Source organism: Equus caballus, chromosome 5 (genome assembly GCF_041296265.1).
Source record: "Equus caballus isolate H_3958 breed thoroughbred chromosome 5, TB-T2T, whole genome shotgun sequence".
Lineage (NCBI taxonomy): Eukaryota > Metazoa > Chordata > Mammalia > Perissodactyla > Equidae > Equus > Equus caballus.
Genome location: NC_091688.1, coordinates 63,883,489 through 63,896,002, shown reverse-complemented (window position 1 = coordinate 63,896,002; position 12,514 = coordinate 63,883,489). Strand labels below are relative to the sequence as shown.

Genomic DNA, 12,514 nt, shown 5'->3' with positions numbered 1-12,514 from the left:
AGGTTTCATCAAACTGCCAGAGGGATCTATAATACGAAAAAAGACTCAGAACCACTGTATATTTAATTAAAGCAAACAGGTTAGTGATGGTTGGAGCATGCCGTTTAGAATAGTCCCTGAAGAGCTCTTGGATGCAAGAAGTCTTGCCCAGGTTTTTTCTTTGGCTTGTCTTTTAATCGGCAGTAAGCAGAGTAGTTTCCCTTATTTCTCTGGTAATTTTCCCAAGTCGGTTTCTTTTCAGGGAGTCAGAAAGACTATTAAATGAATCCAATTTTAACAGCTGCAAATTTATTCTTCAGTGTATTTCAAGCTCATATGGCTCTGTAGTATCAATATTGCTAGTAGCAGCCTAAGTGTGAATGTGTGTTTCTGGCAAGGAGCAGATTTTCATTTTAATTGACACTTTCTTTTATATACTAAATCTTGGATGCCAAGAGCTTTCCTCACTAGTAGTTGTAAATGCTAAAGCTGTTCTTGACTTCACCACCTCCTGTCAAGATAAATGCAAGCTTCATTTCCACTCAAAGGAGTCCAAAGGAATAATTTACTTGTTGGCCTGTTTGGGGAGATGTTGTTTTCAGACAGGCATCACATGGACCCAACTGCAAAGATTTTCAGTGACTAAAGCAAGATCAGCTGCCTTTTTGTTCTCCTGAAATGTGTAGCAGTTGAAATGAGAATTTTAGGATTGCTCACTTATTCTAGATTCTGTGATAGAGAAGTGGTAGCAATAAAATCATTAATGCTCCCAGCGAGAGTGTGTTGATGTCCTCAAGCTTATTCAGAAAGTGTCTCGTAGAGCTGAGAAACAGATACTTACAGAGATAAAGGAAACTCAGTCTTTTTGGTAGCTTGGGGAAGAGAGTGATAATCTGTGCTTAATAAAGATGATCATTTTTGGATTTGTGCCTTAGAAACTAACAAATCACATATTCTATCTGGTGATCCAGGTCTCTGAGCTAAGGCACATAGAGGTCTGTTAATAAAAAGGGGTGGTAGGTTTATTGAGGTTTTGTTTTTAATTGTTTTTTGCAGACTGTAGGGAAAATTAACTGTTTTGCTTGGGATAGTTCATCTAAAAGCATGGTGTTGAATTTCATAAATGGCAGCTTTTATATAGGATTTCTTTCTGTGACTCTAACCACACAGCTTTTACATGCCTTCCCTTTAGTTATGTTTGTGATCATCAGAATAACTGTGAAGTAGTAGGGAAGTTACCTTCATTTTATAGATGAGGGACTCAAGGCTCAGAGAAATGAAATATTGACATTATTATAGTAAGTAGCAGAACCAGTACTGGAACCTGGGTCTTCTGACCCCTGGCCAGTGCTCGTTAAACTGCACTAACTATCCCATTTTGAAAAGAACGTATGAGCCACAGTGGCAATCATGCATACTCCATCTCCAAGGGAGAATGAATTCGTTCTTCATGTCGTGGTATATTGACCTATAATTTTCTGCTTGAAATTACCCAGATTCCAAGCCTGTGTATAGAATGTATACTTGAGGAATGGTGAGGATTAGAAGAGTCCACAGTCCTTGAGGTTTTCTTTGATGATAATATCTGTAACTGCGTCAAATACAAATTTGACGTTCTGCGTGTCTGTAGCACAGGTCATGTGGCTGTAGATTTCTTTGACATCTTTTCTCATGTTGAGGTCAAGGAACTGACTCTTGATATAGTTCCCTGCATCCTCATAAGAGTTGTTCCCTAGTTTTCCGGAAAAATAGTGAAGAAGTGAGATAAATGAACCCTTCTTAGTTGCTCACTTACTCTTTAGGTGACTGACTTGATACTCAAAGTATTGTGTTAGCTGCCTTTGGGGGCCTATTTTTGGAGGGAAAGTCCTCACCTCTATTGCACTCCAGTGCTTCTCACTTGAGTTGAGCAAAGAAATTGAGGCGAGGGGCCGGCCCTGTGGCCGAGTGGTTAAGTTTGCGCGCTCTGCTTTGGCAGCCCAGGGTTTCTCCGGTTCAGATCCTGGGCGCAGACATGGCACCGCTCATCAAGCCATGCTGGGGTGGCGTCCCACATGCCACAACTGGAAGGACCCACAACTAAAAATACACAACTATATACTGGGGGTCTTTGGGGAGAAAAAGGAAAAATAAAATCTTTAAAAAAAAAAAAAGAAAAAAGAAATTGAGGAGAAAGATGTCTCTATGTCCCCGCCCTTGGTTTCTAGTAGGTATCATTAGAACAGTCAGTGGCTCTCCTGCATGTAGCGTCTGTTCTATTCCAGAGATATCTGCATTTAAACCTATAACTGAATGCCCAGGTTTCTCAGATCAGACATCCAAGAATCACTTGGACATCACAAAGCTCATAAGAGGAACTGAGTATCGAAGGGATAGGGGATCATCAACTCAGGAAAGCAAAGGAGTTACACTTAGTACTCCTTAAAGCCAAGTTCCTGTATGTCTCCTTGTATAGGAAATAGGGCAATCACCAGTCATTACCAAGAAAGCATTACCATTGTTTCCAGCCCTGGACACTTACCGTCATATTCTGGAAAGCAAATGCTGAGATGGACTTTCTTGATTTTTTCCTCAAAGAGGTCCTTCTTGTTGAGAAAGAGGACAATGGAAGTAGCTGCAAAGAACTTGTGGTTGCATATGCTGTTGAACAGGTGCAAGGATTCATGCATACGATTCTAGTAAGAAGAAACACCATCAGAGATAGCAGATTGGGCTTATGGGGTATCTGTCTACTTCCTGTTTTTATTCCCTGTGGAGAGGCTAGTACTCCAAATGTAAAAGGAAAGACAGGGAACAGCTTCTCTCTCTTTAGTGCAGTAGAGTAGAGCCAAGGAGATCTGGCTTCCTTCTAATCCTCTTTCTGTGATAGCTGTGTGACTTGGGGGAAGTTATTGAGCTTTTCTGAGTCTCAGTTTCCCTATCTCACAGGGCTATTATGAAAGTTAAATGAGATCATGTATGTATAGTGTCCTTGATAGTGGCTGGCATATAGTTGTACAGTAAATGTTATGCATATCTTTGGCAGCCAGGGCAGAACTAAGGACTTTGACATCTGTAAGTGCCGCTGATACAGGGTTGAAACTGGGCCCAAGAAAGCATGTGCCCATTTGCATCTCCAGGATGATTTGATAGGCTTCTGTTACAGACTCCCAGATCTCAGTTTTGGCAGGAATGTAATAGGGATTCTTTGGCCCCATGGCGAGGGCTAGAGAATTTCCCAATGCCACATCACAAGCACTTCTGCTATATTTCCTTCTCTGATTGCCACTTGGAGCGAGTGAGAAGAGGTGCTATATAACTGCAGGGTCCAGAGGTTGCCCAGTGCCCCAGAGCAGCCTGTTTTTAGGGAGCAGGCCTTTTAGGGTCTCAAAGTATGCTATTAGCTGACTAGGGCTCAATTTTTTCATCTAATAAAGAAAGAAAACAAATCTAATTTGTAGCCTTTTCTCATTGCTAATACTCCTGGAAAACCCTTTAAGACCTTGTAGACTTCAGGGTTAAAGATATAAGAGATCTTAGAAAATGAATGTCCCTGTGAGACATTTTGGCTAGAAGATACTTAGAGTTACTCTAATGTGAACTTGAATTACTAAGGAGAAGGGAGAAGAACTGGAGCAAGGGACAGGAGGATAGGAGCTTCATCTTCTATCAGTAAGCTCTGGGTCTCCATTTATGGAGCAGTTGCTTCTGTGAAATTAGCATTTTCCATCCCTTTGACATCCTCTTTCTCAAACTCAGAAGGTAACTGGCTGGGCTGACACTTGTCCCACAGAACTCCTGTCTTGTAAAACTACAAGCTCAAGAGAGTCACCCTCAGGTAGTCCTCCAGCTGCCAATTTAAATGGCATGTGAGAAACCTGGTTTACTAGTCTCTCTCCATAGTTCTTTTGACACTCAGTACATATTTAGGCTTCCAAGTTAGGTTAATAGTTCAACCCCTCTACCGTGTTGCATAAAGATACACATCATATGCTTTTTCTGCTTTATCATTTTCATCTCCTATCCTTTACTTCCATAGGCAGCCTGGGAGAGTACTCAGTATAACTCCTTTGCTGAGTTGATGATCCCTTGTCATTTTAATACTCAGTTCCTTTTATGAGCTTTGTGATATCCAAGTGATACTAAGCTCACTCTCAGTAAATCTGGAGCTTTAAAGTGCTAAACCTAGAAGCTGCAGAAGAGGTTTTTCTAGAATTATTTGCCTGAGACTGATCTGCTAGAGGACTGCTAGACTGTCTGTGTTAGCTGAAAACACCCAAGTTGAGGCACTGGAGTGAGACAAAGCCTAGAGGAAGGGTCATGGGGGAACTGTCTATCAAAGCTGCTTGGTGCAAAGGCCACTCACCACTTCGTCATCTTCCACCAGCACCATATCATAGGCACTGAGGGCTGCACAGAAAATGATGCAAGTGACCCCCTCAAAGCAGTGGATCCACTTCTTTCTCTCTGATCTCTGCCCTCCCACATCAAACATCCTGAGGAAAGAAAGAGCTGTTCTCATAGGTATGCCTGGCTTATGACCCACGTGCACTTAGTGTTTACCCATTTTGGGCCAGTTAGCAGTAAGATGGGAAGTGGGGAGGAAAAGGGGAGAAGTACAACAGTAATTCAGATTGAGCTTTAGTGGGGGCCAAGAAGCATCCCCATGCCCTCTTTTAGTATCTGAGCTGCCCCCAGGCAACCATGTGTGTATCTGTGGTGCCCCCAAGGGATCTATGTACTCACCTGAAGTTCAAGTCTTTGACAGAAAACTTGGTCTCAATGATGCCTGTGGTTTTGACTCTGGATCGTAGCACATCTTGCTCATTAGGGAGGTAGTCAGGGGCTGTAATTCGGTCTAATTGGTTCAGGTAGCTAGAAAAATAATTGCCATTGATGACAAATTTCCCACAGCCAAGGCCAAGAAAAGTCAATGTTCTTACCCCAAAATCATACAGCTAACTTGGTGGTAGAACCAGGACTAGAATGCATATTGTTAAATCTGGAATTCTTTCCTTCAAACCTTCTTATGTCCTTACAAAAGGAACTGTGGGATGGGCTGAGGGACTAGCCCATTTTAGGCAGGGGTTCTGCCCCTTTTAAGTCAAGTCAGATAACTTTTCCTTGTGTTTAACCTGACTACAGGTTTTCTAAACCCTTGAGTATGATTTGGTGATTTAAATGGGTGCCAGAATTTCCAACAAGAAGCAGGAGTAGATTAAAAGAGACTTTAGAGACATATGAGACATTAATCAGTACAATGCATGGACCTTGTTTATATTCCTGAGTCAAGGTGGAAAAACATCTGAGGTAATTGGGGAAAGTTGATGAACACTGACGTGGATATTTGATGACTTTAAGGAATTAGTAAATATTTAGGTGTGATGATTATGTTATGTTGTGATTTCTTTTTTTTAAAGTCATATTTTAGAGATACATAATGAAACTTTTAGGACAAAATGATATGATATCTGGGATTTACTTCAAAAGAATCCAGTAGGGAATGGAGGTAAAATGAAACAAGAGTGGCCATGAGTTGATAATAGTTGAAGCCAGGTGATTCATTCTATTATTCTACTTTTGTATATGTTTGACAGTTACCATAAAAAAGTGAAAAAAAAAAAAGGAAGGCAGATGTGAAGTGAGATGACTGAGAGGGAAGAAAAATTAACACAAGTGCCTCCTGTATGCCAGGCATTTTCACATTTAAATTCTCATACAACCTCATAAGCCTTCAGGTTTCATATCCCATTTTAAAGATGAAGGAAAATTCAGAAGAGTTAAATAACTTGCCCAGGGTCAAGAGGCATTTGTGATATATTGTAAAAAACATTCAACTTTGTGGTCAAATAGACCTGGATTCACATCTAGCCTCTGCCATTTATCTATGTGACTTTGGGTGAATTAATTAACTTCTCTGAACCTCAGTTTTTCATTTATAAATGGGACTAATAAAAAGTGACTACCTACCTTGAAAGCTTATTGTGCAGATTAAATGCGATGGTGTACGTAATGCACCCAGCAGTGCTTGGGCCTTAGTGAGTGAGTGTGTGCTCCCGGGATAGTAAATGATAACCTTATTACAAGATTAGGTGACAGAACAGGGGTTAAACCCAGGTCTGTTTGACTCCAAAGTTCATGCCCGTTTGTGATACCATGCTGTTTGAGATAGGACTGATAAACTCTGTGTATCTTATCTTTTTGGAATCAGCTTTGCAATGTTGGTTCTCTCTAACCCCTGACCAACTTCCTTTGGTTTGCCCTAGCAGTTTCTGTGTCCTGTGCCTTCCACCCTGACATAAGATGCTGTGTGAAGGAGACTTTCATTTCTGGTTAGTGGTCTAAGTAGTGTCTGGGTTACCAGGAGAAAATGCAGCCCTGAAGGGCCATCATGAATCACAAGCCTCATGGGAGAGTGTGTGGCAGAACTGCAGGGCTCTCAGTGTTCATGGTTCTGAAAGGAGAGGCTATGTGTGTGACATAATTAAGAGGACAGGGGCTGAGGGCTGCTAAACAGAGCACCTCTCTTGAATTTTGGGTCTTCAGCTTTGCAGGCTGTGGTGAGCCAGTGTAAAGCGATGGAGTGGTGGGAACTGTGGCAAATGTCCCTATGTAAAGGCGTTAAATTCAAAGCATAGTAAAACACTGCGCAAGCCTAACAAAACAGCTCTACAGGCTGAATTCAGTCATTGGGTCTCCAGCTTTCAGTGCCTGAAATTTTAGGCTGGATGTGATTTCTCTTAGAAGGTTGCTTATGCCTCATCCCACCCCTTTGCCAGTCAGTCTTACTAAGATGCCGAGTCATTGAGCTGGTACTCTGCAGCTCTGTCGAAGCAGGCTTGCACCCCACCATCCTTCCACAACTTCCTGATGACCTCCACCAGCTCAGGAGGCATGGTGCCCTCCTCAATGGAGTCAGCCAGGTTGTTGAGCTGTCGCCCATCATCCTGTAAGGAAGAAACCTGGCTGAGAACTACACAGGAGTAATGACTTTCCAGGAGCTTCTGGGAACACTACTGAAAGGCAAGCTTTTTGCATTGCTCCCAAAGCCTAAGGTGGAGACTGTCCAGTGAAGGGTCTGTCTAAGGAAACATACTGATGAATTTCTGAGTGTGCTTCTGTGATGTAAGGGTGGCAATATATACAGTCCTGTGATGCCTAGCAGATAGCAGAGGTCCCAGGCACTTCCTTTGTGGTGTTTCCATCTTCCTTCCTTAGTCCAAAAGTTTACTGCCTCAAAATTGGGTCCTCTGCTGCAGGGAGATTAGAAGTTTAAAGACCAGACTGACCATAGACTAGACAGGAACCCATCACCTTTGTTCTTTCAATGATTCAAATCTAGGAAAAGGCCAGTACTGGAACTAGGGATTTAGCTTATGAAAGTTCCATGGCCAGGGCAAGGAGCCCAATGGGAGCAATTGAAATGGTAAAATAAGACAAAAAGGCAGAGGAAGCTGAGAGCAGATTTCTGTAAACATTTATTATAAAAGTAGGAATTGCATACTTCTCGAGAACTGAATTAAGAAGAGTTGAAGCTCAGTAGGTGGGATTTTGGTTACACAAAACTTTTTCTAACCCATGTTTCCTCATAGCTTGTTGGCCTCTGGTCTGTTTCTTCTCATTAGCCTTTCCTTCCACCGTTAACCACATACAGTTAACCACATACCGCACAGCTTGGTTCAGCATAGTCAATGCCCAGTGTGGACATGGCCCGGATGATAGCCAGGATAGACTGCAGCACATTCCCATAGATGATGGCCTTGTACTCCAGGCATTCTTCTGGCGAATAGCCATCTTGATGAATGATCCTGCAGGAGTAGACATCCGGCCCTTAGTTGGACCTGGGTAACCAGATCTAAGGGATTGGGAATTTGGGAGGATTTAAAGGGTCATAAGAACTTGGTCTCTCTATTCCTGCTGTTGTTCCAAAGTGGAGAGTGAGGGGCAAGGGGCATGCAGATGAAGGGCATTGGGAATCAGGTCCTTTATAGCCTTTATATCTGGGTTCCTTAAGGCTAACGAGCCCTTCATTCTCCGTGCCTCCACTTGCTCTACTGACCTCTTCACCCTACCTCAGTCCTTTGGGGTTTTGTTCCTACTCACTTCATCTGTTTGACGATAGTGCTCTTTCCTGACTCCCCAGCACCTGCAGGGAGAAATGCTTATGCTTCAGATTTCCACCAGTTCTCCCCAACCCTCCAGTAGATGGCCTGTGAGAAGACCAAGCCACTGCTTTCTTGGGAACCTTGTTAAGGGAGAACACGTAGGGTGATTGCTGTCCTTAGTTTCTGCCAACCTTGAGCTCCGGCTATTCAATCTGAATTTAGAGCAGAGTTTCTCAGCCTCTGCACTGTTGACATTTTGGGTTGGATGATTCTTTTTTGTGGGGGGCTGTCCTATGCATTATAGGGTGTCAATAGCACTCTACTCTTCTGGTTGTGACAACCAAAAATGTCTCCAGACATTTCTTTCTTTTTTTTTTTTTTAGGAAGATTAACCCTGAGCTAACTACTGCCAATCTTCCTCTTTTTGCTGAAGAAGACTGGCCCTGAGCTAACATCCATGCCCATCTTCCTCTATTTTATACGTAGGACACCTACCACAGCATGGCTTTTTGCCAAGCTGTGTCATGTCCGTACCTGGGATCCGAACCCGCGAACCCCGGGCTGCTGAGAAGCGGAACTGCGAACTTAACCACTGCATCACTGCGCCGGCCCCTCCAGACATTTCTAAATGTGCTGTGTCTGTGCGTGTGTGTGCATGCGTATTCGCATGCACACACACGTGCAAAACCTCTTTGGGAACCACTGATAGATTCAGGGGAATTTCTTTGACATATTTTTCCTCTCTGCCCACTTTTACTCAGGAGAGTGATCTTGGGGCAGGACTGGGGAGAGCTGGATTACTTCACTGAAAACACTGTTTTTTCACCATCTTGCTGTTTCCTATATTGACTAGAATGTTCTGATATCCTCATGCACACTCTGCTCTCCCGCCCTCAAAAACCCACATACCCTTCAACCCTCTCCCCCAGTCTGTACTACCCCTGATGCCTTAACGCCGTCCCACTTAGCCTATGCTTGCTCCCTCTAAGCTGCTTATCCTGAATGTAGAAGAAAGCTGCTTAGGCTTAAAAGATCTCTCTGTGGCTTTGCCCTCTCCCTTTCCCCTTCTGTAACAGCCTCCTGGGCTTCTTGGAGTCTAGGTCTGGCTTACAGAAGTGTGTTCCTTTAGTGTGTCCTTTGGGCCAAGCCACAGATCAGCTGGGGAAAAGGAGGTGCCTTAGCCTGGAGCTCCAGTTCCCAGGCTCCACATGGGCTTGGAAACGGCCCAGCCAGCCAGTCATCTGCTACACAGACCCCACCTGCTCCAGCTAGCCCACCTCTGTACTACTTTTGGGTTTTTTCCTAAGCCAGGTGTCCCAAACTCTTTATTGTCTTGGTTCTATTTACAGCCATAATCAATTTCTCTGCCTGCCTGACTGAGGTGCTTTTCTGTTTTCAGCACAGACCTGTGATCTGCTTAGGAGCGCATCAAGTTGATGAACCTCCCATCTGGCAGGGCTTTAGAGGCAACTGCTGAATAGAAAGCTAGGAAAGGACTTTTGTAGATAAAGACTCCATTCCAACCCCCTCAGGGCTTCCTACATCTAAAATTTTTCCTGAAAGCAAGGAGAAGGAACCAGTATACTTGGGAAGAACCAATCGACCTATTCCTGGGACTACATGGCACTGATTATATGGTAGGACTTCTGAGTTCACTGTCCTCTTCTGAGTCCTTGACTCAGAGTTCTCCGACTGCAGATTAGGTAAATGTCTGCAAGCTCAGCATTCACAGTATGTGCAAGCTGTGAGATGTTAGATTTGGCTAGATCTGGAGATGGGTGGGTCCATCCTGGCCTTTGCACTATTCCTGGTTAAGGAAGAGCAGAACAATTCCAGAGTAGCTTTGGCATTCTGCATCTCGATGAGGTGGCTGTGCTCTGCCCTAGAGCTCCTGGTCCTTTAGCCTGAGACTAGATGGGGAGAGGAAAAGTCACCTGCCATTCCCCCTTCCCCATGGGGTAGGCTAGAACCCACCTACCATCCAGGATAAGCAGGAAGGAGCAGTACCCTCTCCTTCTCTGTCTCATCTCGCTCACCCAGCAATAGCAGCTTGACGGTCTTGGCTTCCTTGTCAGCATCCTCCTGCAGCTTCTTTTCTAGCTCCTTGGACCTCTTGGCCAGTTCTTTGTCCTCAGCACTGGCTCCACTCCCCATCTTTCTGCCGTCTCCTTCTCAGCTGCTTCTTCCAGCCCTTAAGATTCTTCTGTAGGTTTTCCTATCTGTGAGATGGAAGATAAGGAAAAAGTAAATTGGGATTGAGTATCAGTTTCTTAGTCCTCCTAAAAAGCTAGTCTATAGGAGGCTGGGTGAGGGAGCACGCTAGGTTCTTGTACCCTGCTTGTCTTGGCTGTGACTCCCTACCCCAGCTGGAGACCTACTTAGTCTAGGGATTGTAACCTTTATATCTAGCAATGTGATGGGTCAAGCCAATTAAGAGCTCAGTATGACAAAGGGTAAAGACTCAAGTGTTTCTGTAACTAGGGGAATGATCTGTGTAACTAGGGATTCTCATACAGGAGGATAGGATGAGGGTACTGGAGCTCTCTGGAATAAGATAATCTCTGCCTCATCCTTTTGAGGGGCGATCCCTTAAAAGTCTCTTCCTTCCTTGAATTCACTTGCAATTTAGAGCTAGAGATTAGAGGCACAAATGTAGGAAGATCTCCCCACGCTGAAATTCCAGATTATAGAATCTTAGATTCAAGGGCTTCAAGGCATCAAACACACTGTATCTTAGCAGGCTGCTCCTGGCAAGCAATTTTTTGGGGGTGGTGCCCTTTCTTGGGAAGATTAGTAATCTTTCCTTCAGTTCCTCCAGTGGCCACTGCACCAGGAAGCTACTAGCATTGTTCCTTTATGTTGGCTCATCTCTGTGCATCCTTCTGTTATTAGCATTGTCACTTCATACTGTACTTTGTTTTACAAATGGGTTTCCCCCAGACTGAATTCCTCCCCCTGGAATCTGATTCTGATCTTGAATTTGATTCATCTTCTAATAACTCAGACCTTGTGGTTTATTAGTAGATCCTCAAGGTTTAGTGAATGGATGAGGGAAGAAAGAAGGGTATGTGAGAGAAGGGGGCTGCTTCCCCTCGACCCACTAAAGCCACCTGAGGCCCAATTTCACTTGGTGAGTGAAGTTTGCTGGAATTTAGTGTAGGAGTTGTGCTGTCTCAGGTAACAGACTGCTTCCTTGGGAAACTGGCCTCTGGTCTCTGGCTTCTAAAAGGTTAGGGCAGCCCTCCCTCTGGCCCTCATCCCACTGCCCTCCTGGGGAGAAATGAGAGTGCAGTCTAGCAACTGCCTTACAGACATGCTCGTATTTCTCTATGCCAGTTATTTCAATTTAGTTAAATGGGTCTCTGGTGGAGCCTCCTCAGAAGGGGATGCTTTAGAACTTTGCTACCCAAAATGTGGTGCAAGGCCCAGCACGGATCACCTGGGAGCTTGTTAGAAATACAGAATCTCGAGCCTTAACCTGGACCTTCTGATATAGAACCTGCATTTTAACAGGACTGCAGGTAACTCTAAGGTCATTAAACATTGGGAAGCACTGCCCTGGGGAGTACTAGGGAACTGTTTTTCCTCACACTTGTCTAATCGTAAGAATCATCTGGGATGCTTGCTTCTGTATTACATCAAGTCTTAGATGCCACTGATGGGACGATCACTCTGATTTCAAAGATGTTAAAATATATATGTTTTTAAAAGAATGTGTTTTCAAATCAGTAAGTTATGGTAATAGTGCTAATTCCAGAGCCTGAGACACTGTATTTTAAATTAATATATGTGATTATCATCATCTGGCAAGTTTGAAAAACCCTGATCTAGAACAGTGGTTCTCAACTTCTGGTGTACATTGGAATTTACCTAGAGAGCTTTTAAAAAATATTGATTTAATTGGCCTACTGCAGTCTAGGCAGGAAGAGTTTTAAATTTCCCCAGGTGATTCTAATGTGCAGGCAAGGTAGAGAACCACTGAGCTCAAAGGATTTAACTTGCTCTTTCCTTTTAGAGTGGAAGTGTGCAGCAGTGGCCAGCTGGACTGAGAAAGTGGGAGGTAAAACCTACGTCTCCCACCTACCAGGTACCCTGAGCCGTTGCTGATCATCTTCCTCCTTCCCACCACCTTTCAGTTGCATATCTGGGTATCTGGCTGAGAAGCCTGGGGCCTGGAGCCCAGAGTCTCAGGGTTGATGGAGAAATGGGCAGCCAACAAGGGGCCTTCCATGGTGATCATGTTTTCCCAGTGAAAAAGTGGCAAGTGCCTATTGACTTAAGGGAAAATAGGAGAGTATCTTTGAAATTGTGACTGTCTTGAAATCTTAGCTATAAGGTTTCAATAATTATACCTCACCAGCCCTGCCCTAGCCTACACACAATATTGGTAAGTTACACTAGGCCAGAGCTGTGCTGAAGCCTGCACCATTCAGAGCAAGGGACTGCCAGGA

General features: G+C 43.9%; 1 protein-coding gene across 1 annotated transcript; it reads right to left on the bottom strand.

The window, feature by feature from the left end:
• Positions 1-48: 48 nt before the first annotated feature.
• GNAT2 (G protein subunit alpha transducin 2) lies at positions 49-11,767 on the bottom strand. The gene is made up of 8 exons (XM_001495016.6): positions 10,100-11,767; positions 8,062-8,104; positions 7,625-7,766; positions 6,748-6,905; positions 4,705-4,833; positions 4,325-4,454; positions 2,501-2,654; positions 49-1,711 (listed from the first exon to the last, which is right to left on the bottom strand). Exons 1-8 carry the CDS (start codon positions 10,215-10,217, stop codon positions 1,521-1,523), a joined length of 1,065 nt encoding a protein of 354 aa, XP_001495066.1. The 5' UTR covers positions 10,218-11,767; the 3' UTR covers positions 49-1,520.
• Positions 11,768-12,514: the final 747 nt, after the last annotated feature.

What these genes read in the sequence shown, in the direction of transcription:
- GNAT2 (XM_001495016.6), bottom strand. Translation starts at nt 10,217, where the DNA reads ATGGGGAGTGGAGCCAGTGCTGAGGACAAAGAACTGGCCAAGAGGTCC. An exon ending in GTCAAAGACTTGAACTTCAG is followed by an intron (nt 4,455 to 4,704) that starts GTGAGTACATAG and finishes TTCTTTCCTCAG; the next exon opens with GATGTTTGATGTGGGAGGGC. An exon ending in TGGTGGAAGATGACGAAGTG is followed by an intron (nt 2,655 to 4,324) that starts GTGAGTGGCCTT and finishes TCTTCTTACTAG; the next exon opens with AATCGTATGCATGAATCCTT.